Source organism: Lolium rigidum, chromosome 3 (assembly GCF_022539505.1).
Source record: "Lolium rigidum isolate FL_2022 chromosome 3, APGP_CSIRO_Lrig_0.1, whole genome shotgun sequence".
In the NCBI taxonomy this organism is placed as follows: Eukaryota; Viridiplantae; Streptophyta; class Magnoliopsida; order Poales; family Poaceae; genus Lolium; species Lolium rigidum.
This window is the reverse complement of record NC_061510.1, coordinates 145,424,264-145,451,986: the sequence shown is the minus strand read 5'-3', so window position 1 is coordinate 145,451,986 and position 27,723 is coordinate 145,424,264. Positions and strand designations below refer to the sequence as shown.

The 27,723-nt window shown below is 44.4% G+C and overlaps 2 protein-coding genes across 5 annotated transcripts; one reads left to right on the top strand and one right to left on the bottom strand.

Moving 5' to 3' along the window:
* Positions 1 to 3,994: 3,994 nt before the first annotated feature.
* Positions 3,995 to 10,388, top strand: LOC124702453 (E3 ubiquitin-protein ligase DIS1). 4 transcript variants are annotated; one of them, XM_047234594.1, is made up of 4 exons: positions 3,995 to 4,204; positions 6,401 to 6,622; positions 6,959 to 7,345; positions 9,602 to 10,388. In XM_047234594.1, the coding sequence occupies exons 2-4, from the start codon at positions 6,425 to 6,427 to the stop codon at positions 9,920 to 9,922; spliced, it is 906 nt and encodes a 301-aa protein (XP_047090550.1). In that variant the 5' UTR covers positions 3,995 to 4,204; positions 6,401 to 6,424; the 3' UTR covers positions 9,923 to 10,388. The 4 variants fall into 4 exon arrangements, with proteins under 4 accessions (XP_047090550.1, XP_047090551.1, XP_047090552.1 ...); XM_047234595.1 differs by having other exon boundaries at positions 6,398 to 6,622; XM_047234596.1 differs by lacking the exon at positions 3,995 to 4,204 and adding an exon at positions 4,923 to 4,965.
* A 10-nt stretch (positions 10,389 to 10,398) lies between these two features.
* Positions 10,399 to 13,772, bottom strand: LOC124695621. Its single transcript, XM_047228447.1, has 6 exons — positions 13,272 to 13,772; positions 12,587 to 12,934; positions 11,734 to 11,831; positions 11,595 to 11,623; positions 11,440 to 11,501; positions 10,399 to 10,822 (listed from the first exon to the last, which is right to left on the bottom strand). Exons 1-6 carry the CDS (start codon positions 13,770 to 13,772, stop codon positions 10,496 to 10,498), a joined length of 1,365 nt encoding a protein of 454 aa, XP_047084403.1. The 3' UTR covers positions 10,399 to 10,495.
* Between the last annotated feature and the right edge of the window lie 13,951 nt (positions 13,773 to 27,723).

The following is a 27,723-nucleotide window of genomic DNA, read 5'->3' as shown; positions in this document are numbered from 1 at the left end:
CCCCTTGTTGCTACCGTCTTCTAGATTGATTGCAAGCGGCAAGTGAACGTCTACCGCGGCAACAAGAGCCTCATCTTGTAGGCTTTGGAATCTCTTCAAGGGTGAGACTCGATACCCCCTCGTTGCTACCGTCTTCTAGATTGCATCTTGGCTTGGATTGCGTGTTCGCGGTAGGAAATTTTTTGTTTTCTATGCAACGTTATCCTACATTATCACTATTGCATAAAAACCAAAATCACTACTTTCATAACTATGAATATGACTATGTGGTGGGCAATGGAACCATGGATTGTGTTGATATGGTGGAGGTTCCATTGCACGGGTTTATATCCATCTAGGATTAAACAACAAATGTCGCCGAGTGATTCTTGTGCCGTAATACCCGTGTTAACCATAAGATCCGGAGTGGGACGGAGTAGTCAAAAGTGTTTCCACCTCTCGTTCATCAACGGATGCGCTTTACCGTAGACACTTGTATCTATCGGCGGCAAGCGGTAGGTCGGGGAAGCCTTAAGTCCCCACGGCACGGTCCGTAGACACTTGTCGTTCGAAGAACAAGCGGTAGGGCCGGGGAAGCCTTAAGTCCCCACGGTATTGCGGTCTATGATGGGTTGCAGCCACCGGCGTAGGAGTGTATGGTAGAGCCCATCACTGTTGTCGTGGTCGGGGTCCACCTTGAAATCTATAGGAATAATGGGACCGACATGGACCCAGGGTCGGCGCATGCAACAACGGGTGGGTGTTCGAGGTAGCGGAGGAACATGATTGGCTAGACCTTATACCGGGCCTCACACCATAGGAAGTGTGGACGGGTTGCGCGCCCGGTTGGCACCAAGGTTAAGATCTCTTATGGGTAAAGCAACACATCTCTGCGAGTGTAAAGAACCGTGACTGTCACTCCCTGTTCGGGATATGGAACCGCGAACGCGGCCGGAAAGGAGCTCCATGAAGTTCTAGTAAACCGGTGAAGGCCGACGGACATAGTTCTTCCGAATAAAAGCAACCTTTTGAAGAAATGGTTATGAAACTTGCATTGGTATTAGACTTTCTCGGTCTAATGCTGTAGCTAGTGCATTAAACACCTCTTTCCTATAATGAACTTGTTGAGTACGCTCGTACTCATCCCACTCTTAAATCCCCTGCTTAGATATGGAGGCATCGAAGGAGGATCTACAGTGCAACTCGAAGGCCGAGGAGTCAACGACTACTTCAAGAGACAGGACCATGTCAGAAGAGTCAGATACCACATACATCAAGGAGAAAACCTAGTTTAGCCATAGAAGGGAACTAGTTTCCTAAACCTAGCTCCTACTTAGCTAGAATCTATTCTTAGCCTCTTTAGCTAGTTAAATACTCTACAAATAGAGTTCGTGATAGGATTAGACTACGAGTCGTTCTTCTAGAGTTTTTTTAGATTTACCTCATTGTAAAGTAGGAGGTTGTGCTGATCTTATGTAACAGAGTCAATGTTGTAATTCTATAGACATGCCTTGGACCCGCATATGTTTCTGTTGTACCACTCTGAGCGATATAATACTAGTGGAACGGTGTTTCATTGGTGTTATATCAGACTTGCATACTACACCATGCAGTGGTATGCCGGGTCACCACATTCCCCCTCGGTCTTCTGGAAGGTTCGTGGCAAAATAGGCCCCTGGGTCTTGATTTCGTCCAATTCCGAGAATATTTCCTTACTAGGATTTCTGAAACCAAAAACAGCAGAAAACAGCAACTGGCTCTTCGGCATCTCGTTAATAGGTTAGTGCCGGAAAATGCATAAATATGACATAAAGTATGTATAAAACATGTAGATATCATCAATAATGTGGCATGGAACATAAGAAATTATCGATACGTCGGAGACGTATCAACGCGCGTGGGATGGGCGACGGCGGCGGCGGCCCTCCTCCCGTCGGCTGTCCCCTGGCGGACCGGTCGGCGCGGGTGGGATGGGCGGCGCTGCGGTCTCCCTCTTCTCGTCGGCTTCCCGCAGCACTCCGACAGGGGTTGGTGGTGGGCGGCGGCCAGACCCTCGGTCCGCGCCATGCCATCCACCCCCGCATCTCGTTGGTGCGTGGAGGCGATCTCGGGCATCTTCCGCGACACGAGGGCGCCCGGGGCAGCAGCCTTGGGTTTGACGGAGGAGGTGGCCTCTTCTTCGCCGGAGAGGGTGGGCCTGCGGTTGGTGGTGGTGGATTTTGATCTATCATCGCCGACCGGCGGTGAGATGGAGGTGCATGGAAGCCGGCGATGGTGTCGCCGGTGGAGGGTTGGGTTGGCCAGCCGGGATGGTCGCCGACGTGGGGGTCCGGCCTGAATAAAGGCGGCGGTCCTAGGGCCTCTCTTGCGTGAAGAGGAGGACCTACCGGAGGCCTCGGACTCGTGATCTGGCCGGAGGTTGAGTTCCGGAAGGCTCCGCCGGCGAATGTAACGGTGCTTTGCCCGGAGTTTGCCTGGATCGGAGGTATTCGGTCGTGCGCACCCATGCGTTTATTCCGACCGTTTGGTTCCGGAGAAAGCGGCGCGAAGCTCTTTTTCCGTGTTGACATCAAGTGACTATGGATCCATGATGAAAGTCGGAAGAAGAGAATTTCATGAAGGCCGGAGGGAGGACTAGCTAAGGGAGGTTCTAGTCTCCGCGCCGTTGAGGGGCTTGCTTGGTGTCCGGGCTTCACAGCGAGCGGTATGAAAGTGGGGGCGACAACACATGTGTAGCGCGGAGTCCTACCTTTCGAGGTGAAAATCCAAGGTCCGGCCTTAACTGGTTGTGCCTGGCAGTGACCTTGGTGGAGGCATTGTTTTGAGAGTGGGGACTATCTTCAGGGTGAAAACCTAAGATCTTTGATCGGACGATGACGGTGTTGGAGCACTGTTCCCTTCTTGGAGGCGTCGTTTTTTTGGAGAGTCTGCAATTCAGGTGTTGTCATGGTGGTGGATGTATTGTTGTTGTTAGGTCCGTGATACTGTAGCGGGACTTTTGTTTCTTATTTTTCTTTTTGTTTTTTGGCTGTGTGCATCCATAGTGCCATTAGGGTGGTGCGTTATTGCAGAGGCTGGGTGTAATTGGTATCTCTCGATATTAATATATTCCCTTTATCGAAAAAAAACTTGCTGCCCACTTCGAATTCATGACACAAAGCGTCGGTAAGTGCATTTCGATGGATGGTAATTGCAACCTCGGCAGCCTATAGCACCTACCCTATCCCTGGTTCACAAAACAATTCTGTGTCGGTCGATCATACTATGTGTGTTTGTCGAGTCCGGAAGTAAACTTGAGTTTGGTTTGAAATAAAAATTGTGAAAAACTTAACTTAATTAAATGAACAATAAAATGATTCATGTATCGTTGACCGTCATATGGGGCGGCGGTGTGATAGTTGAGAATACATTTGGGGTTTGCCGATATGTGGCGTGTATGCCTACGTAACTGAGAAAATATGATACTTAGCGTGAATTTATATCTGGTAGGCCCCAAATATTTCGGAACTCCTGGAATCCGTTGGTGTTGGTCGTCCAAACAAGCAACCAGAGCCTCAGCGGCTCTTTGCTTCACACGGGCGTAGGCGCGTATATATTTTGCTGCCTCCGGTCCTCGGCGTCGGCGACGCGTCTCACCGTGTGAAAACGACGTGCGTACGTTCACTCTCGTGGCAAATCAACACACGACGGGCTACCGTGAGTCCGTGACACGTCGGAAGCTGACAATGAAGCCGTCAAACTGCATGATAGGATTTCGCGTTTTCTGGCTAGGGCAATCAATCATGCAGCATTTTACAGAAGGTGACAATTAAACCTGCTTTCTTTCTTCTATATATAGATTCGTATATTACAAAAAATCGATTCATTTGGACTCCATGGTTAACTGCATGATTAACAGCCACGAGCGCGAACCCCGAAGAGGCGTCGCAACACAAGTAGCCAACGAGTAGTATAGTAGAGAAAATATATAAAATGGAAATGATCCAAAGCTTGGCAGAATTCAGGCGACAAAAATCATCAGTGAATCAAAACAAAACGCAACAGGGCAGGGGAGGGAGGAGAGAGAGGCTTTAATTCGAATTCTGTCGCCTCTGTCCCCCCTCTCTCTCCCCTTCTCCCCACTCGCCAGCCGTCGGCGCCGACCGCACTGGGCAAGTAGATCGCCGTGCGCCCGTGCCGCCCGGAGCTGGCCTCCAGCCCGGCCGCTTCTTGCTTCCCACCGGAGGTACGGGCGCCAGCTCTCAGAGTATTACTGCTCATCTAATTTCTCCCACTGTTTTTCTTTCATGCGTGTGTTTTTCTCCCCATTATTTTCTCGGGCGGTGGAAGACAAGATTGGGTTTCTAGAGGGGGTTTCCGAGGTGTTCGTCCACTCCGCGCTCGATTCCGTTCGGGTGACTCCAATGCCGCCGGAGGAGCAGGGGTGCGGCTACCTGCCTCTGCCTGCGGTGGTTTCTTGCTTGATTCGGGCCACAGCTTTAGGGCTGCTGCTCGATCTGGTGCGGCTTCGTGCCTAACAGATGCGCAAGCACCCTAGCTCACTCCCCCAATAGCGTGTCCTTAGATTGACAGAGCCGAGCCCGTAGCGTTCTTGCCATTTCCTCTCTGGCCGGACCCTTCCATGGCTGTTTCTTGCGCGTAATGGCCATTAATGGAGCTCGAGATAGAGATGATTAGCAGTATCTAGGCATTAGTTAAGCTGCAGGTTTCGGTAGACGATTGATGAGCCGAAAGAGTGATACTACTATGCCCAGATATGTACGGGTTCCACTACTCACGTGCTCACCTAATCATGTGTTCATCTTAGGAGTACATAAAGTTGTGCCGGTGCCCTTTATCTGGTAGTAATCATATTGGTTGCTGGATTTAATACTATTCTACTTACAAATGGGAGATATGGTTGGGTCAACCGTGTATCGTATGGAGCTGGCCTCCTGCCCTGCCGCTTCTTCCTTCCCGCCGGAGGTAGCAGCGCCAGTTCTCAGAGTATTACTGCTCCTCTTTCTCCCACTGTTTTTCTTTCATGAGCGTGTTTTTCTCCCCATTATTATCTCGGGCGGTGGAAGACAAGATTGGGTTTCTAGAGGGGTTTCCGAGGCGTTCGTCGAGTCCGCACTCGATTCCGTTCGGGTGACTCCAATGCCGCCGGAGGAGCAGGGGTTTGGCTTCCCGCTTGCGGTGGTTTCTTGCTTGATTTGGGTCAGGGGTTCTAGGTTTACCGCTCGATCTGGTGCGGTTTCGCGCCTTGCAGATGCGCACGACTCGTAGCTCTTCCCCTTACTAGCGTGCCGTTTGATTGACAGAACCGAACCCATAGTGTTCTTGGCATTTCCTCTCTGGCCGGTCCCTTCTGTGGCTGTTTCTTGTGCGTAATGGCCATTAATGGAGCTCGAGATAGAGATGATTACTAGTATCTACGCATTAGTTAAGCTGTAGGTTTCGGTAGACGATTGATGAGCCGAAAGAGTGATAGCATGCCCAGATATGTATGTACGGATTCCACTACTCACGTGCTCACCTAATCATGTGTTCATCTTAGGAGTACATAAAGTTGTGCGGGTGCCCTTTATATCTGGTAGTAATCATATTGCTTGCTGGATTTAATACTTACTTACAAATGGGAGTTATGGTCCGGGTCAACCGTGTATCATATTTGTTGATTTATTATTAGTGAATCATTTCATTTGCGCCCACATTACCTAGATGGAAATTTTCTTTCCTCTGCAAGGTGCTATGGTCACTAATTGCCGGCACTAGTGTTTACCTGCAAGGTTTAGCATGTTCACATTTTAGTATTTTACTAGTTGTTTACCTTTGTCTTCCCCGAAAGAAACCATGCTTCTCAAAAAGGGAAAGTAGTAATGTACTTAAACCACGGATACACAAATGCTTAGAAATGCAAGCCAAATAACACACATCCTTAGTGTACTACTCCCTCCGTCTAAAAGTAGGTGTCTCACTTTTGTATAGATATAGATGTATCTAGATGCATTTTAGTTAAAGATACATACGTATCTAGATAAAATTGAGACACATATTTTTAGACGGAGGAAGTATATTTTTCCTACCAAAACATCAACATGTTTCATGACACTTATGATATATTTTGGCACATGTAGTGACAACTAAAAAGACCTGGTCAACACTTGATAGTATAATGTCAGGCCCTAGGCAATGAGCTCTAATCATTTCTGCTCCACTGACCATTGTGGCCCTATCTCTCTTAAAACCTTTAGTCAGTTTCCAATCATGTAACAATACTGTACTGGAGCTAAGAAATTGGGCCCATACACAAACGATTATCTTTTGGGGCGATAATTCTTCTGAACAATGCTAATGGAAGTACTGTTATTGGCAATCATTTGTCCCCTTGTTAGTTCTGATGTTAATAAGGCAAAAAAATTATCTGTTTTTCTAGCAGGTTTGCAATCTCCGGAATTTACCCATGGCCTCAGCTGCTTATATTGATGATTCTTGTTCTGAGGTTATTGATCCTCCAAAGTCCGACGTACTGGATGTTGCTGAACTTGTCGGCGATCATATTCCGCTTACACCAAAACCAAATGTCGTAGCTTCTAGCAGCGTGCGCGAACTTTTGGAATGCCCAGTCTGCTTGAGTGCCATGTACCCTCCTATTCATCAGGTGCGCATTTCTGCTTCTCCAGCGGATTCATTTAGTTCTAAAAGTTAACTTGATGTGCCGAATTATTCCTGTTCAAATGTATTCTGTTAGATAACACAATATGCATTAGTTTCAGAGTCATCTTCAATATTCTTTGCTTGTAACTGCTATCATGTTCTTAGTTTTGCCTGTCTGAAGTTTTGTAGATACTTTCCCTCTCTTGTTTGAGTAAAGCACTCTTGTTGCTTTCTATTATTTTCAGTGCATATGCTACTTAAACACCAAAACGAGTTTACTAAGTACGTTGTGCACTACACACTTTCTTTTACTGTATTGTAACGCCACCCTTTTCTGCAGTGCTCAAATGGTCATACAATCTGTTCTGGATGCAAGCCAAGAGTTCACAATCGCTGCCCAACTTGTAGGCATGAACTGGGTAACATAAGATGCCTTGCTCTTGAGAAAGTGGCTGCATCTCTTGAACTTCCATGCAAGTTCCAGAACTTTGGCTGTTTAGGCATTTATCCATACTACTGCAAGCTGAAGCATGAGTCACAGTGCCAATATAGGCCTTATAGCTGTCCATATGCTGGATCTGAATGTACAGTTGCTGGTGACATTCCATACTTGGTAAATCACCTGAAAGATGATCACAAAGTTGATATGCACAGTGGAAGCACTTTCAACCATCGCTATGTCAAGTCAAATCCCCATGAAGTTGAGAATGCCACTTGGATGCTTACGGTATTTCTCGCCAACACCAAAATGTTCATTAAGAATTTCCATCTAGCATTTTTGTGCTTCCTTTATGTCTGTGAAAATGCAAAATAAAACGAGAATACCTAGGAAGTGCTAGGTATCATATCGATTCAAAATAAGCACAAAAGTCTGAGCAAAGATAACTGGAACCTGAGCGGTTGCTGGTCGGGGTCTACTGCACAACCATAACTACCACCAACCGAGAAATGATTAGTTCCCTTTCTGCAAAGACACTAAGCTCATTTTTTACAGTAAACTTTGTGGCCGTTTCCACAACATATGCCAAGCTTTCCTGTCAGTCAAATATGACTACAATTCTTGTTTTTATGCTAACTATTTGTCGTACAATATATGATGAAGATGCTGGCAATTTTACATACTTGTTTGACCATAATAGTTTCACATCTATGAAGACACCACAATGCCCAGATCCACTGCATCTATTTCCAACTCAACATTTGAAATGTCTTACTCAGCTAAACCTAAGAATGGTTTTGCCATAACCGGGTGGGTTGGGTCGGTTTCTCCCTGTGGGCTTGTCTAGTTCAGTTTCTAAATGAGTTTATTCTGACAACAGTTTGGTTTAGTTCAGTTTTGTGTAGCAAACGGTTGGGTATAATCAGGTATGGGCCCGAACGGTTCCGGTTCCAAATAGTTTAACCCAAAGTTAATATACGGTTCGTGAGATTGGTTAGGACTGCGTTGCTCTTCCGCTTCTATGCAACTGCATCCGCTGATGCTTGCAGCTCGCCGGCCCCTCCTCCGCTACAACGGCGCTTCGATCTTTGTCTCTCTCACCTGGCCCTGACCTCACCACGTGCTAGCAGCAGGCTGAGGCTCCATGGTTCTGCCCATATTAGTCGACCAATGATGGGGCGTGAGTGGTCGAGGCCAGAGAGGAGGTCGAGGACCATCTGCAGCTCAGCAGCTGGGGTCAGCGCGCTCCGGTCAACCGCTGGGCGCCATGGTGGTTTGAGGTCTCGTGGTACACAATGACGCCCACCTGGCAGTTGTACCTCTCGAGGCCGCATGATGCCATCATGGTGGCCGCAGCGAAGTGGCCGATGCCACGGCCACGGGCCTCGCCGTGGACGAACGCTGCAGGATGAGCACACAGGTGCTTGGCATTGCAGTGCTAATCAAGATCATGCCATGACGAATCGAGAAGCTAGATCGTAAATTGCAAATGGACGCGCGGCAGTACGAGCTCAGGTGCTTCAGTGGGTGCTCTCATGGCATGGTTAATCAAGAAACAAGATCAAAAATTCCAGAGAGGATTGTTTGATCTGCCAATTGGGCTTTGTGGGGGGCTCCTCCACATACGGCTGGGTCCAGTACAAGCGCATGGGGCCAGAGCTGCCTGCTCCGCGCTGCTTGTGGCCACCTGTCTGTACGGGGCCAACATCTCCATGGACAAACAGAGGAAGCTGGCGGTGCCGATGCCGTGGTTGGACGTGCATGTCCATCTGAGACGCTAAGTAGCTGACCGGCGCGCACCGTGGCCCTCGCAACGGTGTCGCCTCCCACAACATCGACATAGAGTCGTCAACCCCACGCTCCGGCTCCTCTGCTCCGAGCTCTGCAGGAGTCTCTGTCCCGGTCATCAACCTCTCAGCCCGCTGGTTCAAGTGCTTGCCTAGGTGAAGGCTGTGGTGGACATGGTAGGCTTCTTCCTAGTGGTGAACCACGCGTGGCTGCTGGCCTCCTCGCCGAGATGGCCGCGTCCGTGCGCCGATTGCACGAGTCACCGCAGGAGGCCGAGATGCCGTACTACACCTGCGACCTCACCAAGAAGCTCAGGTTCACCTTCAACTTCGACCTGTTCCGGTTGCTGCGGCCAACTGGCAAGACACCCTCTTCTGCGTGGTGTCCTGCCGGAGTGCTCCGCGCGGCGCCCAGGCTCGTCGTGGCGATGCTGGAGCTGCTGCTCGGGCCCTGCTCCTCTGGCCAGCATGCCGCCGCTCGCGCCTCGCCCCTCCAGGCATCCTGCCACTGACTCGGATTCTTTCTCTGCTTCCCAGCTCTCTTCACCAAGTGGGTTAGTTAGGTTCGGTTTGCCCAAATTAATCTCGTGGGTACAGGTTGAAGTTTGGTTTAGGTCCTCAACTATTCTCTGCTTTATACTCAGCTACTGCGTTTCCTCATCTCAATTTTCAGTTGAAGCGCAATCCAAAATGTCATCTTTTCTTCCATTTTCCTTTTCTATTAAACTAAGTACTCAAGTATGATTTGTCCATCTAGGTTTTCAGCTGTTTTGGCCAGTACTTCTGCCTACATTTTGAAGCATTTCAGCTGGGCATGGCGCCTGTCTACATTGCTTTCCTGAGGTTCATGGGAGATGACACGGAAGCAAAAAACTACAGCTACAGCCTTGAGGTAGGAGGTGGTGGGCGCAAGATGATCTTTCAAGGGGTTCCCCGGAGCATCAGGGACAGCCATCGGAAGGTCCGAGATAGCTATGATGGGCTAATAATCCAACGGAACATGGCCTTGTTCTTCTCCGGTGGTGAAAGGAAGGAGCTCAAATTGAGGGTGACCGGTAGGATTTGGAAAGAACAGTGAAACGATCAGCCAATTTGCCGTAGTATGTGCCCATGAATAGCATTGCCAAACTGTATTAACACCTGGGCGCTGATTCTCAAGCGCGCAACCTGTAATACTTCTATTTTAGCTATCTTCTGCTGGATTGGCGCAAGTGGGTGACTGGTATCACTCAGATAACATGGGTGACACTGATACTGATGCAGGATTCATGGCAATCTCCTCTTTGCTTTGAGCTGCTTAGGCGTCCCATTCTGTAGCATAGGGGGTTTGTAATGGCAACTCATTAGATGTAAAGGTGTAGCTTCCAAACTCCATTTGTATGGTCGATATGTTTCGTACAATGATATTGCTACTGTAGGATCTGTAACAGCTTGAGAATTAGAATTCTTAATTGATTGCTGGCTGAAGACATAACATAGGAGTATAGAACAATGGAAAGACCGAAGGATTCATCTTCACAAGAGGCACTACTACTTCAGCTCAACTATCTCCAAAATAAATGTAGTTGAAAGGAATCTTTCAACGGATGAAAGTTGGCTATTATGCTCAACAGCTTCAGCTGGTAATCTATTATATCTTCGTTCTCGGTCATCATGAGCGCTTCAACATCTTCAGGACAGTCGATGCAGCAGTGGCAAATAGCCTTCTGGACCGAGGAGCACTAGATACTTTTGGATCTTTTCTTGATTTCCAAGACCTACTGGTATCTAACAAGCCAAGGCCAACTTGACAAGGCCTTTGATTATTCACTTTCTTTTTGGTGTCAACAGGTCGGGCATACACTGACTCTTTCTTTGGTGCATAAGATGGAATTAAGCTCACAAGAAACCGACATGTTAACACCGATCTCCATATGGGTAGAAACTGATCTCTTGCAAAATAGAGGTTCTGTCCTTTACGTGGTTCCTTTATCGCAGCCTGTTAACACATAAATAATGTAAAACAAATATGCAACATGGCTGTTTCTAGATTTAAAACTGGTTATTGAGTTCTCCACTGGCTACACAACCAAAATTCAGCCGCTTTGTATGAACTACTGTCAATAACCATCAAAGGAAAAACAGACACTTGGTTGAACTAAAACCAAAGTTCGTAAACACCCCAGACTGGATTTTTCCTTGGTGGTTCTGATTGATCGAGGGACTAAAGATGTACAAAAGCGTCTTACCCATAAATTATTACCACACCAACCAGATAGTGATCATGTGCACAACATCGTTTAATTTTACGAAAAACAGAGCTAGAGTGTTCTAGCCCTAGCCATTATATCTAACTCTTGAATATGTACATGCCGTACTATACTATGGGACGATACAGTGCCCGTCAATAAAAAATATTTGAATGCTAATACTACAGCCATACGGTGTATTTCAGTGTCCTAATAAAAACTGTCATCAAATGTATTTGAAGAACTTTTATCGTCAGTCTCAGCATGCAGAAAAATAAATTACTACGTTAACTAAAAAATAATAATCATCATGCAGAAAAATAAGGAATAGAAAAGTCAAAAGGCACACAAGTTCAAATATCCATACATTTCTTCCCTTGACTTCATGAGTAGACGATCCTATGGCTTCCTTCGACAAATCTGTTTCCCCTGTTTCCCATTACAGAGTTATTACTGTTTATTTTGCAAAATGTGGGAAGCACAGGTTGTGAAACAAGCACGCACCATGTTCATGCAACACACCGTCTGGCACTGGGCAGGCATAGGGGCAGCTACAAGACCATGTGGAAAAATAAATTAAAAGATTGTTAGGTAGATCATATATATGGAAAAAAGGTAGCTAACGGTTAAACAGGGGACAGGCGGCAAGACAAAATCAAACCAGTCAAGGTCTTCAATGCATATTACTTTTCCACTAGGACCCACATCATAATTCTGGAGAATTGCTGAAACTTTCCCAATGACCTCCTCATGAGACGCCTGCATATTTATTATTTTGTAGAAGTTAATTAAGTTTTGTTATCACTTGATTTCGTTTACTTGATATGTATCCCAGCTAAATTAGCTGATGTGCTACTATTTATTGACTGTACAGCCAAAAAGGCCATATGCAAAAGAACTACAGTACAAGACCACTACAAACCTCAAATACACTTAACAGACAAGTATTAAAGAAATCCAGATAGTTTTTTCCAAGTAACAATTAACTCACAAGTGTATTATTGACAATTTGACCATGCTTTAGTGTACTTTAGGAAACACCATTATTTGGTAAAGTTATTACAATCAAGCAATCATACAGCTCAAAATACACTAAATTGAAGTACTAGTAAGCATGTGGAAATAATTTCGAAGTGTTGCTCTCGCTTCCCCACATGATCAATTTATTGCTAAATGTACATCAGTTACTGATATTTAAGATTGTACATTTTCAGAATATATCGATTCAGATAGATTTCGAAAGTGGAAATCCAATCCATTGAACTGAGGTCCACCAGATTTTAGTATTTTATTTGAAAAGACTTGGTAAAAGAAGCAGATCAAGACAGCACAAGAAAATTATCTCGATAAAAATTGTGTTATTTTCCCGTTGGATAGCAAGTAAAATGTATGCAATATTCTCTCACTACAATCAATATCACAATTTCGCCAAACCTCAGCGTATAAAAGCATATTCAAATTGGAAAATTGGAGACCTAAGTCAGTGAAGATGTCATCTAACAAAAATGTGTTACCTTTGAATGAGTTTGAATATATGCATCAAGAGCTTCACCAGCATTCAGAATTATCCTAACAAGCATGAATGCATTACTAAATTGTGCTTTCTTCTCCTTTAGCTGCTTTTGCGCCTTGGTATTTTTACCACTTTCTAATCCACACTCCTCCCTTGCAAGGGAAAAGTTAGAATCATCAATAAGGTCCTGGATCCTATCAAATCCACCAAGGTTACGGAGATGCCTCTGAGCTGCGAGGAGCAAAATAGCTGCTGGGACAAGCTTCCCATGCTTAATGTAATCCCATAGTTCGTCTACTATATTATCCGTTTGAGATGCAAGAACTCTAGTTGTGTCCATGAAGATCTTCTACATAAGTCACCAATAGAGAACACCATAATTTAAAGTGGTCACATTATACATAATACAGATTGGCACTAAACTTTATCAGCAAGAAAAAATAACAAAAAATATAGGTGCAGATAAATTTGAATCATCTCACATTAAGAAGAAATGGCACCTCCTCAAGTTTTAATATAAATACAGAAAAAATTACACATGCAAATAATTCGCTTGTACAAGTTGATCTATACTATGTTTTTAGTTCATAGAACAATCGACATAATTATCCAGCATGAACTTAAATTCTCAAATGTTGTTATGTAAGCAAAGTAGTAATTGATGTTCGGAGGGATTTAACACAAACCATCTCAGGCAGGCAAAGCAGATATATGAGCTTGTAGATGTACTCGACATTCCCCTTCATATGGCTCTGGTCAGATAGTAGATTGTCCTCAAGATACTTGTGCTGGCAAGTGTTCTCAATGGCAACATGGAGTGGGAGGAGGCCCTCAATGATTCTATCGCCCGAGGTGCGTAGATTGGGCAATGCACCATAGTTGAGAAGTAACTCAACCATGTCAGCGGAGAATGTCTCGGCAGCTTGGTGGAGGGGGAAGAACCCAAAGCTGGTTATGTAGTTGGGGTTGGCGCGCTGCCCACCGAGCTTAGGTGCCGTCCCCTCCAAAACGAACTTAGCACAACGCAGGGCATTCGTTGCAATTATGAAGAGGAGGGTTTGCGGAGTGATGACATATCCACAAACCATGCGCTCTCTATACTTTACGAACATGCGTTGAAAGGATGGAACACTATCTTCTTTTAGGATGGCCACCAAGCGGTCATGTATCTCAACAAACATTGTCATGGTCCCCTGGATGGATCCATCCATGTTTAAATATGGTAAAGAGAAATCAGAGCTATCCAGCCATTAAAGTACATCAACAAAAATATTCTATAAAGAGATATTTTACATATAAAAAAAAAGAGATATTTTACAGTATTGAAATTAGGAAAACGTGCACTTACTATCCCTGAACTATAGCATGAGTGAAACATTCGTCCTATACTTCAAATCATCCAAATGCTGATCCCTAACTACCAACACCATGCATTTTTCAGCTCTCATAGTTGCTTCGCCCATTTGAAACAGGTTTTGAGTGAAGTACGCTTACGTCATGGTACGTTTGGCATGTCAAAAAGAACTTCAGTTTTGAGTTAAGTGGCACTTCACTCATCAATTATTACACAGCCAAGACTTTGAGAACAACAGAGAAAAAAAAGGCATACGGAGTATTTGTTTCCTTACTATTTTACTTTTTCATGAACCTTGAGTTATTTGAAATGGCATTTGTTGCATGTGAGTTTTTTATATACATACACACACACACACATCTTTATCCCATTTTCCAGAATAAATCCTATTGAATTTTTACAAAATTCAAATTTTAAATTTACAGCTTACTTTTAAGAATTGATGGTACTGTGTTGGAGATTTATGGCGGTGATGTTGGCCGACATGCAGGCATCGTTTCATAAAAAGATATCTTTAGATTGAGAGAAAGCACTCACGAATATGAAAACTGAAAATTGCACTGTGTTAGTAGTTGAGGGACCAACTTAATCTGGCGGTTTTAAGAGTTTAGGGTGAAAGCAACGCTCATATGATAACTGAGGGATGAAAAACACACTTTTTCCCTTCAAATTATTGTGTGCAGCATAAATGATAACTAATAAAAGATATTGCTGAAAACTACAAACATTAGTTAGATGCCAAATGATATGTCAACCCTAGAGAATGAGCATGAAAAACCTGAGAAGTGCGGTCTGGGACTATTATACTGGTGCCTCTGACTTGAGCAAGGAAATTCCAAATTTGACGCGAGTACTAAAAGAGAGGCGTCGTCAGTCAAGAACCAGTATCAAAAGAAGTACGATATATATGAAGAGTAAGTGAGCAGGATATATATCATAAGAGGGGGAAATTACTTTACCTGCATATTAAATTGATGGCGGGACGTTAAGGCCTTTATCGATGGATGAGGGGGTGGGAGGAGAGGATCCCATGGATCATACGTGTCCATGGGCGATCCATCACTATTACATTTGCTGATATCTCCATGATTAAGAGCTTCCGCTGCCTCGGTTCTGTGGAGTGGTTGCTGCTAAAAGAAAAAAAAAGAAGCAAATATAACATCGAGTTACTATGTCAATCTAATCTGGAATCCTGGTGAGATGTCAAACATAAGTGCGCTGCTGCTAGACAATTATGAAACAATGCAGAATGTTTGAATCACATCTAGCAGAGGCTGTAGGATACCTCAGCAATTCAGCATCAGGCAAAGGGGATCTGCTCCGGCTTTTTAAAATGTGTTACTAATTACCCTAAGGTTCTAGTGCATTCAGAATTTCAGATACAAAGGAACAAAACAAATTGATGGCAATGCAACAATGGATGGAAGAGAAAGTGTTCCTATCTGAATTGGATCTTCCAAACGGCAGGGCCGTCTACAGTGCTGGAACCCTTTAACCATGAACCACACAGCCCACACTGTGGTATTATGAGGAACCGTAGAGAGAAGGGATTAATGTCGACGCAAAAGAAAGACGAAAGGAATTAACCTCAAGCCGAAGGGTCGGGGTAGCCATTGACACAACTAGAAGCCGCAACCCGGATTGGCATGCAACAGAAATAAGATTGCAAATTACCACTAATCAACTGATATGGCGGCTTGGACCCGTTTGATATATATCTTGATCTGTCGGCGCAGGAGGGAGGCGCGGCGCGTACGTGTAGGGTTCCCCGCGAACATGTCAACAGGAAAAGAAGGAGACATCCAGCTCCGCGTGCTCGTGCCAGAGACTGCGTGCCAAAACCAATCCAGATCAAGTGATCAACGGCCCACCGAAAGGAGCCGTCACTTGAATAAATAGGACCCGAGGTTCAGGAATCAACCACACCCAGAAAAGACGAAAAGACAGACGAGACAACAGAGACGAGAGCTAATTCCTTCCCCAAATTCCCAACCAGTTCAACTTCTTAGAGCATATACAATACGGTGATCTTAGCCTTCCCTTATGATTGTCACCTCTGATTTTTCGAAGAGAGAAATAAAGAGAAGGTTGCTTTTCTTAGCTAAGAGCATCTCCAACCGACACTTTATTTTAGGGCGGCGCGGGAAACCGCCAGTTTAGCGCTCGCGGGTGCGAAAACGAGCTCCACCGGACTCAGTACGAGCGCGCGATTTTTTTTGCCGCACGTGCCATTTTAACCAATCGTCCGCGCTATATATCGCGCCCTCGCTAGCGCGTGCGGCAAAAGCCAGCCCTAGCGCGTGCACTCCAACCGCATGAAACTTCCACCCCCGCCACCGTGCCTGCGCGCGCCACCTCACCACCGCTACGCCTGCACGCACCACCTCGCCATCGCGCCACGATGCCGCCGCGCCGCCGCGGCACTTCCGGCTACATCGGCGTCCTCGCGTGGCCGGCCGGCAACTACTACGCGCAGATCCGCATCGGCGACCGCCGCCTCGGCCTCGGGACCTTCGAGACTGCGCACCAGGCCCCGCGCGCGTACGACGCGGCGGCGTGGTGCCTCGGCCAGCCGCGCGCATCGAAGAAGTTCAACGACGGCTAGATCGCGGAGCAGGCACTGGTAGGAAACTAGCTATAGGTGAAATGCCTTTTTGTGGCGCAGCAAATAACCATGCGCCGCTAAAAAAATTCCGTGGCGCACCCAGGCACGTACGCCACTAATTAATGACATTTCTGTTATGCACCAACTTTCCATGCGCCACAGAATTTGATATTTATGTGGCGCACCAACTCTGCATGCGTCGCAGAAATTTGGTGGACCCGTGACCAATTATTGGGTTATCCAATTCTGAGTATTTTTGTGGCGCATGAAGCTGGATGTGCCACATAAATGTTGCCTTTCTGTGACGCTTGTGGCCAATGCGCCATAGAAACTTTTCTGTCGCGCATGACAATTCAACCGTCCACGCACACCCCCCTCGTGGATCGCTTTTTATTTTTCAAAAAATCATAGAAAATTATAAAACTTCCAATTTTTTCTTCTTTGAAATGTACTTATATTAAGTGATATACTTGTAGGGAAAATTGGAAAACATGGATTTCGATCTATTTTGCAAAATAAAAGGTAATGAAATCTTCAAACAGGATTTCTGGTTGCATACGAACTTGAAAAAAAATGCATAGTATATTAAAATAACCGGGAGAAAGAGTTACATCCGAATTCACCAAGGTGTACCCGGTTAGCCAATTTTAGAATCGGCAAATTCGAAAAGAGTAAAAAGTTACGACAAAGTCAAGATTTTCTCCTGCAAAAATAAAAATTCAAAAAAAAAATCGGTGGCGCACCAACTGCAACTGCACATGCGCCACATAATTGTTAGGCTGGAATTTGGAATCCGGTGGCGCCCTTCTCTCTCTCTCTCTTTTCTCCTCTCCCCCACTTCACATTCTCCTCCACTTTACCTTCTCCTCCTATCCGCCACTTCTCCTCCACTTTCCCTTCTCTCCTACTTCTTCCTCCTCTCCTCCACCTCCGGCCTCCACACTCGGCGACCTAGTCCTCCCCCTCCACACCCGACGGCCTCCTCCTCCTCCTCCTCCTCCTCCTCCACACCCGACGACGTCCTCCTCCTCCGGCGACCCCCTCCTCCCCCACCTCCGGCGACCCCCTTTGGCTAGCCTCCTCATCCTCCTCTTCCACACCCGACGACCTCCTCCTCCTCCGGTGACCCCCTCCTCCCTACCTTCTCCTCCACTTTAATATTAATTCATTTAGTTAATATATAAAATACATAATATTTAATTTCTAGTGATCTGGAACACCTTTCGAACCACTCTGAACTTCCTTCGGATTCTTGTGGAATCCTTCCGGTTCTCTTTTCTCTATTCTCTGGTTTTTCAATGATATCAAAACTATCTCCAAGCATCACCGAATCCTTAAGTGTGTTATCCTACGGTTCAGGGACACTACAGACATGATCGAGACGGTTCTCTGGTCAATGATTATCAGCGGGACTTAGATGCCCATAACGACCCCTGTGTATTTCACGAATATACATGTCGTTGAACTAAAAACGTTGAGTCATATTCCCTTTGTTACTTCGATACCAGCACTTTGTGCGAGATCTGGTCATCGGTAGTATCATACCTAGTCTAATCTCGTTACCGACAAGGCTATTCAACTTGATGCCGTGATATTCCATCTTTATGAGTTAGTCATTGATACGTCTCCGACGTATCGATAATTTCTTATGTTCTATGCCATATTATTGATGATACCTACATGTTTTATGCACATTTTATGTCATATTCGTGCATTTTCTGGAACTAACCTATTAACAAGATGCCGAAGTGCCGCTTCACGTTTTCTGCCGTTTTTGGTTTCGAAATCCTAGTAACGAAATATTCTCGGAATTGGACGAAACGAAGACCCAGGGGCCTATTTTGCCACGAACCTTCCAGAAGATCGAAGAGCATACGAAGTGGGGCCACGAGGTGGCGACACCACATGGCGGAGCGGCCAAGGGGGGGCCCGCGCCGCCCTATGGTGTGGGCCCCTCGTCGGGCCCCGACTCGCCCTTCCGCCTACTTAAAGCCTCCGTCGCGAAACCCCCGAGGCGAAAAACCACGATACGGAAAACCTTACCGAGACGCCGCCGCCGCCGATCCCATCTCGGGGATTCGGAGATCTCCTCCGGCACCCTGCCGGAGAGGGGATTCATCTCCCGGAGGACTCTACACCGCCATGGTCGCCTCCGGGAGTGATGAGTGAGTAGTTCACCCCTGGACTATGGGTCCATAGCAGTAGCTAGATGGTTGTCTTCTCCTCATTGTGCTTCATTGTCGGATCTTGTGAGCTGCCTAACATGATCAAGATCATCTATCCGTAATACTCTATGTTGTGTTTGTCGGGATCCGATGGATAGAGAATACCATGTTATGTTAATTATCAAGTTATTACATATGTGTTGTTTATGATCTTGCATGCTCTCCGTTACTAGTAGAGGCTCTGGCCAAGTTTTTGCTCTTAACTCCAAGAGGGAGTATTTATGCTCGATAGTGGGTTCATGCTCGCATTGACACCGGGACAGAGTGATGTAAAGTTCTAAGGTTGTGTTGTGCTCGTTGCCACTAGGGATAAAACATTGGCGCTATGTCCGAGGATGTAGTTGTTGATTACATTACGCACCATACTTAATGCAATTGTCTGTTGCTTTGCAACTTAATGCCGGAAGGGGTTCGGATGATAACCTGAAGGTGGACTTTTTAGGCATAGATGCAGTTGGATGACGGTCTATGTACTTTGTCGTAATGCCCAATTAAATCTCACTATACTTATCATGCCATGTATGTGCATTGTTATGCCCTCTCTATTTGTCTATTGCCCGACTGTAATTTGTTCACCCAACATGCTTTTATCTTATGGGAGAGACACCTCTAGTGAACTGTGGACCCCGGTCCATTCTTTTAATACTGAAATACAAATCTGCTGCAATACTTGTTTTACCTGTTTTCTCTGCAAACAATCATCTTCCACACAATTCGGTTAATCCTTTGTTACAGCAAGCCGGTGAGATTGACAACCTCACTGTTTCGTTGGGGCAAAGTACTTTGGTTGTGTTGTGCACGTTCCACGTTGGCGCCGGAATCTCTGGTGTTGCGCCGCACTACATCCCGCCGCCATCAACCTTCAACGTGCTTCTTGACTCCTACTGGTTCGATTAAACCTTGGTTTCTTACTGAGGAAACTTGCCGCTGTGCGCATCACACCTTCCTCTTGGGGTTCCCAACGGACGTGTCAACTACACGCATCAAGCAAATTTCTGGCGCCGTTGCCGGGGAGATCAAGACACGCTGCAAGAGGAGTCTCCACTTCCCAATCTCTTTACTTTGTTTTTGCCTTGCTTTATTTTATTTACTACTTTGTTTGCTGCATTATATCAAAACACAAAAAAAATTAGTTGCTAGTTTTACTTTATTTACTGTCTTGCACTCTATATCAAAAACACAAAAAATTAGTTACTTGTTTTACTTTATTTAGTATCATGCATGTTTTTATTTCACTAGTTAAGCATAATTGAAAACAACAAAAATATGAGAGATCTTTATGAACTTTATCTTGAATTAGGACATGATGTGTTTGAAGAGAGAATTAAAGAACCCATGGAACTTTATATGCATGCTAATGGGAATGTTATTACTATGGATGCTTTGAACACCATTGTTGCTAATGCTATGGAAAATTCTAAGCTTGGGGAAGCTGGCTCTGATGAGCATGATCTTTTTAGTCCCCCAAGCATTGAGGAGAAAATTTTCTTTTATGATTACAATATGCCTCCTATATATGATGATAGCCACTTTGTTGAATTTGTTCCCACTACAACTAATAAAATTGATTATGCTTACGTGGAGAGTAATAATTTTATGCATGAGACTCATGATAAGAATGCTTTATGTGATAGTTACATTGTTGAGTTTGCTCATGATGCTACTGAAAATTATTATGAGAGAGGAAAATATGGTTGTAGAAATTTTCATGTTACTAAAACACCTCTCTATGTGCTGAAATTTTTGAAGCTACACTTGTTTTATCTTCCTATGCTTGTTACTTTGCTCTTCATGAACTTGTTTATTTACAAGATTCCTATGCATAGGAAGCATGTTAGACTTAAATGTGTTTTGAATTTGCCTCTTGATGCTCTCTTTTGTTTCAAATACTATTTCTTGCGAGTGCATCATTAAAACTGCTGAGCCCATCTTAATGGCTATAAAGAAAGAACTTCTTGGGAGATAACCTATGTGTTTATTTTGCTACAGTACCTCTATTTTATATTTGAGTCTTGGAAGTTGTTTACTACTGTAGCAACCTCTCCTTATCTTAGTTTTGAGTTTTGTTGTGCCAAGTAAAGTCTTTGATAGTAAAGTAAGTACTAGATTTGGATTACTGCGCAGTTCCAGATTTTTTTTGCTGTCACGAATCTGGGTCTACCTCCCTGTAGGAAGCTCAGAAAATTAAGCCAATTTACGTGCATGATCCTCAGATATGTACGCAACTTTCATTCAATTTTAGCATTTTCGTTTGAGCAAGTCTGGTGGCCTAATAAAATCCATCTTTACGGACTGTTCTGTTTTGACAGATTCTGTCTTTTATTTCGCATTGCCTATTTTGCTATGTTGGATGAATTTCTTTGATCCATTAATGTCCAGTAGCTTTATGCAATTTCCAGAAGTGTTAAGAATGATTGTGTCACCTCTGAACATGTGAATTTTTATTGTGCACTAACCCTCTAATGAGTTGTTTTGAGTTTGGTATGGAGGAAGTTTTCAAGGATCAAGAGAGGAGTATGATGCAATATGATCAAGGAGAGTGAAAGCTCTAAGCTTGGGGATGCCCCGGTGGTTCACCCCTGCATATTATAAGAAGACTCAAGCGTCTAAGCTTGGGGATGCCCAAGGCATCCCCTTCTTCATCGACAACATTATCAGGTTCCTCCCCTGAAACTATATTTTTATTCCGTCACATCTTATGTACTTTGCTTGGAGCGTCGGTTTGTTTTTGTTTTTTTGTTTTGTTTGAATAAAATGGATCCTAGCATTTACTTTATGGGAGAGAGACACGCTCCGCTGTAGCATATGGACAAATATGTCCTTAGGCTCTACTCATAGTATTCATGACGAAGTTTCTTCTTCGTTAAATTGTTATATGGTTGGAATTGGAAAATACTACATGTAGTAACTCTAAAATGTCTTGGATAATTTGATACTTGGCAATTGTTGTGCTCATGTTTAAGCTCTTGCATCATATACTTTGCACCCATCAATGAAGAAATACTTAGAGCTTGCTAATTTGGTTTGCATATTTGGTTTCTCTAAAGTCTAGATAATATCTAGTGTTGAGTTTTGAACAACAAGGAAGACGGTGTAGAGTCTTATAATGTTTACAATATGTCTTTTATGTGAGTTTTGCTGTACCGTTCATCCTTGTGTTTGTTTCAAATAACCTTGCTAGCCTAAACCTTGTATCGAGAGGGAATACTTCTCATACATCCAAAATACTTGAGCCAACCACTATGCCATTTGTGTCCACCATACCTACCTACTACATGGTATTTATCCGCCATTCCAAAGTAAATTGCTTGAGTGCTACCTTTAAAATTCCATCATTCACCTTTGCAATATATAGCTCATGGGACAAATAGCTTAAAAACTATTGTGGTATTGAATATGTACTTATGCACTTTATCTCTTATTAAGTTGCTTGTTGTGCGATAACCATGCTTCGGGGACGCCATCAACTATTCTTTGTTGAATATCATGTGAGTTGCTATGCATGTCCGTCTTGTCCGAAGTAAGAGAGATCTACCACCTTTATGGTTGGAGCATGCATATTGTTAGAGAAGAACTTTGGGCCGCTAACTAAAGCCATGATTCATGGTGGAAGTTTCGAGTTTTGGACATATATCCTCAATCTCATATGAGAATAATAATTGTTGCCACATGCTTATGCATTAAAGAGGAGTCCATTATCTGTTGTCCATGTTGTCCCGGTATGGATGTCTAAGTTGAGACTAATCAAAAGCGAGAAATCCAAAATGCGAGCTTTCTCCTTAGACCTTTGTACAGGCGGCATGGAGGTACCCCATTGTGACACTTGGTTAAAACATATGCATTGCAAAGATCCGGTAGTCCAAGTTAATTAGGACAAGGTGCGGGCACTATTAGTATACTATGCATGAGGCTTGCAATTTGTAAGATATAATGTACATAACTCATATGCTTTATTACTACCGTTGACAAAATTGTTTCATATTTTCAAAATAAAAGCTCTAGCACAAATATAGCAATCGATGCTTTCCTCTTTGAAGGACCATTCTTTTACTTTTATGTTGAGTCAGTTCACCTATCTCTCTCCACCTCAAGAAGCAAACACTTGTGTGAACTGTGCATTGATTCCCACATACTTGCATATTGTACTTGTTATATTACTCTATGTTGACAATTATCCATGAGATATACGTGTTACAAGTTGAAAGCAACCGCTGAAACTTAATCTTCCTTTGTGTTGCTTCAATGCCTTTACTTTGATTTATTGCTTTATGAGTTAACTCTTATGCAAGACTTATTAATACTTGTCTTGAAGTACTATTCATGAAAAGTCTTTGCTTTATGATTCACTTGTTTACTCATGACATTACCATTGTTATGATCGCTGCATTCACTACATATGTTTACAAATAGTATGATCAAGGTTATGATGGCATGTCACTTCAGAAATTATCTTTGTTATCGTTTTACTCGCTCGGGACGAGCGGAACTAAGCTTGGGGATGCTTGATACGTCTCCGACGTATCGATAATTTCTTATGTTCTATGCCATATTATTGATGATACCTACATGTTTTATGCACACTTTATGTCATATTCGTGCATTTTCCGGAACTAACCTATTAACAAGATGCCGAAGTGCCGTTCTCGTTTTCTGCTGTTTTTGGTTTCAGAAATCCTAGTAACGAAATATTCTTGGAATTGGACGAAACGAAGACCCAGGGGCCTATTTTGCCACGAACCTTCCAGAAGATCGAAGAGCATACGAAGTGGGGCCACGAGGTGGCGACACCACATGGCGGCGCGGCCAAGGGGGGCCCGCGCCGCCCTATGGTGTGGGCCCCTCGTCGGGCCCCCGACTCGCCCTTCCGCCTACTTAAAGCCTCCGTCGCGAAACCCCCGAGGCGAAAAACCACGATACGGAAAACCTTGTCGAGACGCCGCCGCCGTCGATCCCATCTCGGGGGATTACGGAGATCTCCTCCGGCACCCTGCCGGAGAGGGGATTCATCTCCCGGAGGACTCTACACCGCCATGGTCGCCTCCGGAGTGATGAGTGAGTAGTTCACCCCTGGACTATGGGTCCATAGCGGTAGCTAGATGGTTGTCTTCTCCTCATTGTGCTTCATTGTCGGATCTTGTGAGCTGCCTAACATGATCAAGATCATCTATCTGTAATACTCTATGTTGTGTTTGTCGGGATCCGATGGATAGAGAATACCATGTTATGTTAATTATCAAGTTATTACATATGTGTTGTTTATGATCTTGCATGCTCTCCGTTTCTAGTAGAGGCTCTGGCCAAGTTTTTGCTCTTAACTCCAAGAGGGAGTATTTATGCTCGATAGTGGGTTCATGCCTGCATTGACACCTGGGACAATGACAGAAAGTTCTAAGGTTGTGTTGTGCTGTTGCCTCTAGGGATAAAACATTGGCGCTATGTCCGAGGATGTAGTTGTTGATTACATTACGCACCATACTTAACGCAATTGTCTGTTGCTTTGCAACTTAATACTGGAAGGGGTTCGGACGATAACCTGAAGGTGGACTTTTTAGGCATAGATGCAGTTGGATGGCGGTCTATGTACTTTGTCGTAATGCCCAATTAAATCTCACTATACTTATCATGCCATGTATGTGCATTGTTATGCCCTCTCTATTTGTCAATTGCCCGACCGTAATTTGTTCACCCAACATGCTTTTATCTTATGGGAGAGACACCTCTAGTGAACTGTGGACCCCGGTCCATTCTTTTAATACTGAAATACAAATCTGTCGCAATACTTGTTTTACTCGTTTTCTCGCAAACAATCATCTTCCACACAATTCGGTTAATCCTTTGTTACAGCAAGCCGGTGAGATTGACAACCTCACTGTTTCGTTGGGGCAAAGTACTTTGGTTGTGTTGTGCAGGTTCCACGTTGGCGCCGGAATCTCTGGTGTTGCGCCGCACTACATCCCGCCGCCATCAACTTTCAACGTGCTTCTTGACTCCTACTGGTTCGATTAAACCTTGCCGCTGTGCGCATCACACCTTCCTCTTGGGGTTCCCAACGGACGTGTCAACTACACGCATCAGTCATACGCTGCGTAGCTTCATGGATGTAATGTCACCGAGTGAGACCAGAGTATCTTTCCGTCACGCGGATGAACAAATCTCGATATCGATGTTTTCACGATATTAAATACGGAGTATATTTTCTCTAAATTTTTATTGTGTAAATTTGTACACAATAAACTGACAAATTTACAAAATAAAAATTTAGAGAAATATTCACACACACAAATTTACGTAATATACTTAGATATTAATATTAAATATTTTACTAAAAAATTCGAAAATAAATTAAGCTAAAAAGTATTCTTGAATACAAATATTATTTTTGCGGATTTTTTGAAAGTTATGAAGGCTAGCGAGGCCAACAGTACGTCTCACGGAGTGCACAGTGGTGTATTGGTTCTACTCGATACTCACTGTATTTATCACTATTTTGCTTCAGTAGTAGCTAAGTCTCTTTTGCTATATATTTTTAGTTACATTTATATAGGAAGTTCCATGCGAAGGGAACACTTCTCTCGGGCTACGGTTCTCGTTCTAACGCCACATGCAAGGCTTAAGAGAAAACTACACTCAGAGGTTTCTCCTATAGCATCCTTATCATAGAAACCCATCCGATATAAACATGATAAAAAGATCAAGGAAAACACAGAACTATTTCATTTCCATAATATAATTCACATACAGGTTCCCCTTTTGGGAATTCCCAACGGGCTTACACAAGAATGAGAAATTACCTTACTACTTTCTTAATACAAGCACCTTCAACATAATGGCTTTATTACAAGATGGTGGATGCACTACTAGTACTAGTAGAGAGCCTTGCTAGCTCTAGGTCTGGCTGCTGGTGTGCTTCTGCTTGCAGATTGCAAATTGCTTCTTGTCCTTCTGAATGGATCGTAGCGAATAAGAGGGGGGGGGGGTGAATGGTTGCTACGTCAAGTTTTAGTCTTTTTCAATTTTAGCGGTGCGGAAGGTAAAGGTGCTTGCTTTAGTGGTGTTGGTGTTCCTACAATGATCCTAGAACAAGTGCAACAAGCAAAGGAACAAAGCAAGATAGTAAGAGTAAGGAGCGGGACAACCGGATGGCGCGGAGACGAGGCGAGGTTTGTTTCCCGCAGTTTCTCTCACAAAAGAGAGTACATCTCCGTTGAGGAGGTGCTAGCCTCACACAAGAGACTAGGCGGCCACACCACGAAGGAAGGCCTCACCTTCTTCCTCAAGAGAGCTCCACAAAGGGGCTCCCCTTCTCCACTAAGACACCGGTCGAGGCGGTGATTTCTTCACAAGGTTGGGGCGAGCTCCACACCACAAGGAGGCTCCCAACAACCTATGGGGCTAGCACAACACCAAGCTAGCCTCCATAGGTGCACTTCCTCCAAGATCCCACCATAGGAACCCTAACACCAAGATCCACTAAGGAGTAGCAAGTATTGGTGAAATCTCTCTTGGTAGAACTATAGATCGGGATCTCCTCCACCACTCCTCAAAATTTGGGCATGATTGGTTGGATGGTTGGGGAGATCCTCAAGGTTTAAGCTCAGCAACAATGGAGGAGAGAGAGAGAGAGAGAGGAGAGATAAAAACGAGTTGGGGAAGAAGGGCCCCTTAAATAGGCTCCTCCAAATCCAACCGTTATGTCCAGTTTTTGCCTAAGCGGTACTACCGCTCTGAGTTTGAAATCCCACAGATCTGGTCCACGTGGACACAGAGCGGTACTACCGCTCGCGGTACCGCTCGAGGTACCGCAATAGGGTCCAAACCTTACTGGACTCAAAGCGGTACTGAAGCGGTACTGCCGTAACTAGTTACGGTACCTAGGCGGTACCATGGGCGGTACTACCGCTCGTGAGCGGTACTACCGCTCCTGGTACCGCAGAGGTACCGTAACTCGTACTGTGGGTCAAATCCAGCGCAGAACTACAGAGCGGTACCGTGGGCGGTACTAGTAGGGGTAGCGGTACTACCGCTACTAGTACCGGTAGTACCGGTCTAGGAAAAACTGGTTTTCTCCCATTTTTCTCTCCAGCCATGTCACCTCGCGATACACACACAAAACCAGAAAACCTATAAGCTACGCTTCAGTCTTCCGATCTTGACGTGTCCAGCGAGGTCACCATGCACTTGCAAATCTAACAATGATACTCAAGGCACACGGTGAGATTACTCAAGTGTTGTCATCAAACACACAAAACCCGGGGTTTAGACTTTGCTCTTTCACCTTCTTGTGAGGCATGGCTCCCCATTTATAGAAAGAGATCAGGGCCTTCTGTACTGCTATCGTGGCTCTTCTCGCTGCTTCTTCACGGACAGAACGTGGCGCTTCAGTACATGATAGTACGTGCCACAGTATTTGCACATATTATTGGTATGCTGAGAGGTAGATGCCATGCATTCGTGGCAGCTTTGTAGATTCTTCACACTTCAAGAATTCACGAGAGCATATTGTATGGTTGTCATATGTGCCACTGAACCTATGCCCTTAGCCTTTGTAGACTTCGTATTATTGATGTAGCCTTTGTAGACTAGCACTATTGTGTCTTGAAACTTGTGGCATTTTCTTTTGCTTGCATGCAGGAGATACTTACAAAATTATGATTGGGATTAGGATTAAGATTAAGATTATAATTATTTTTTGAAATTTCAAATTTTACCAAGCATTCTTCGAAAAGCCGGTACAATTTCATAACACCAAATATGATGGTGCAATATTAAATCTAGAAGCCCATGATTCGATAGATTGGCTGAATATACTTAGCATCTTGAAAGCATTAATAGCATAATATAGGACCTAAGGTGGAAGACATGTTAACATATCTTGAAACATTTTCAAGAGAATATGCAAAGGTTCTATGGGAACAATGTGTAGAAGCATTTCCTAATTATTATGAAGAATTTAA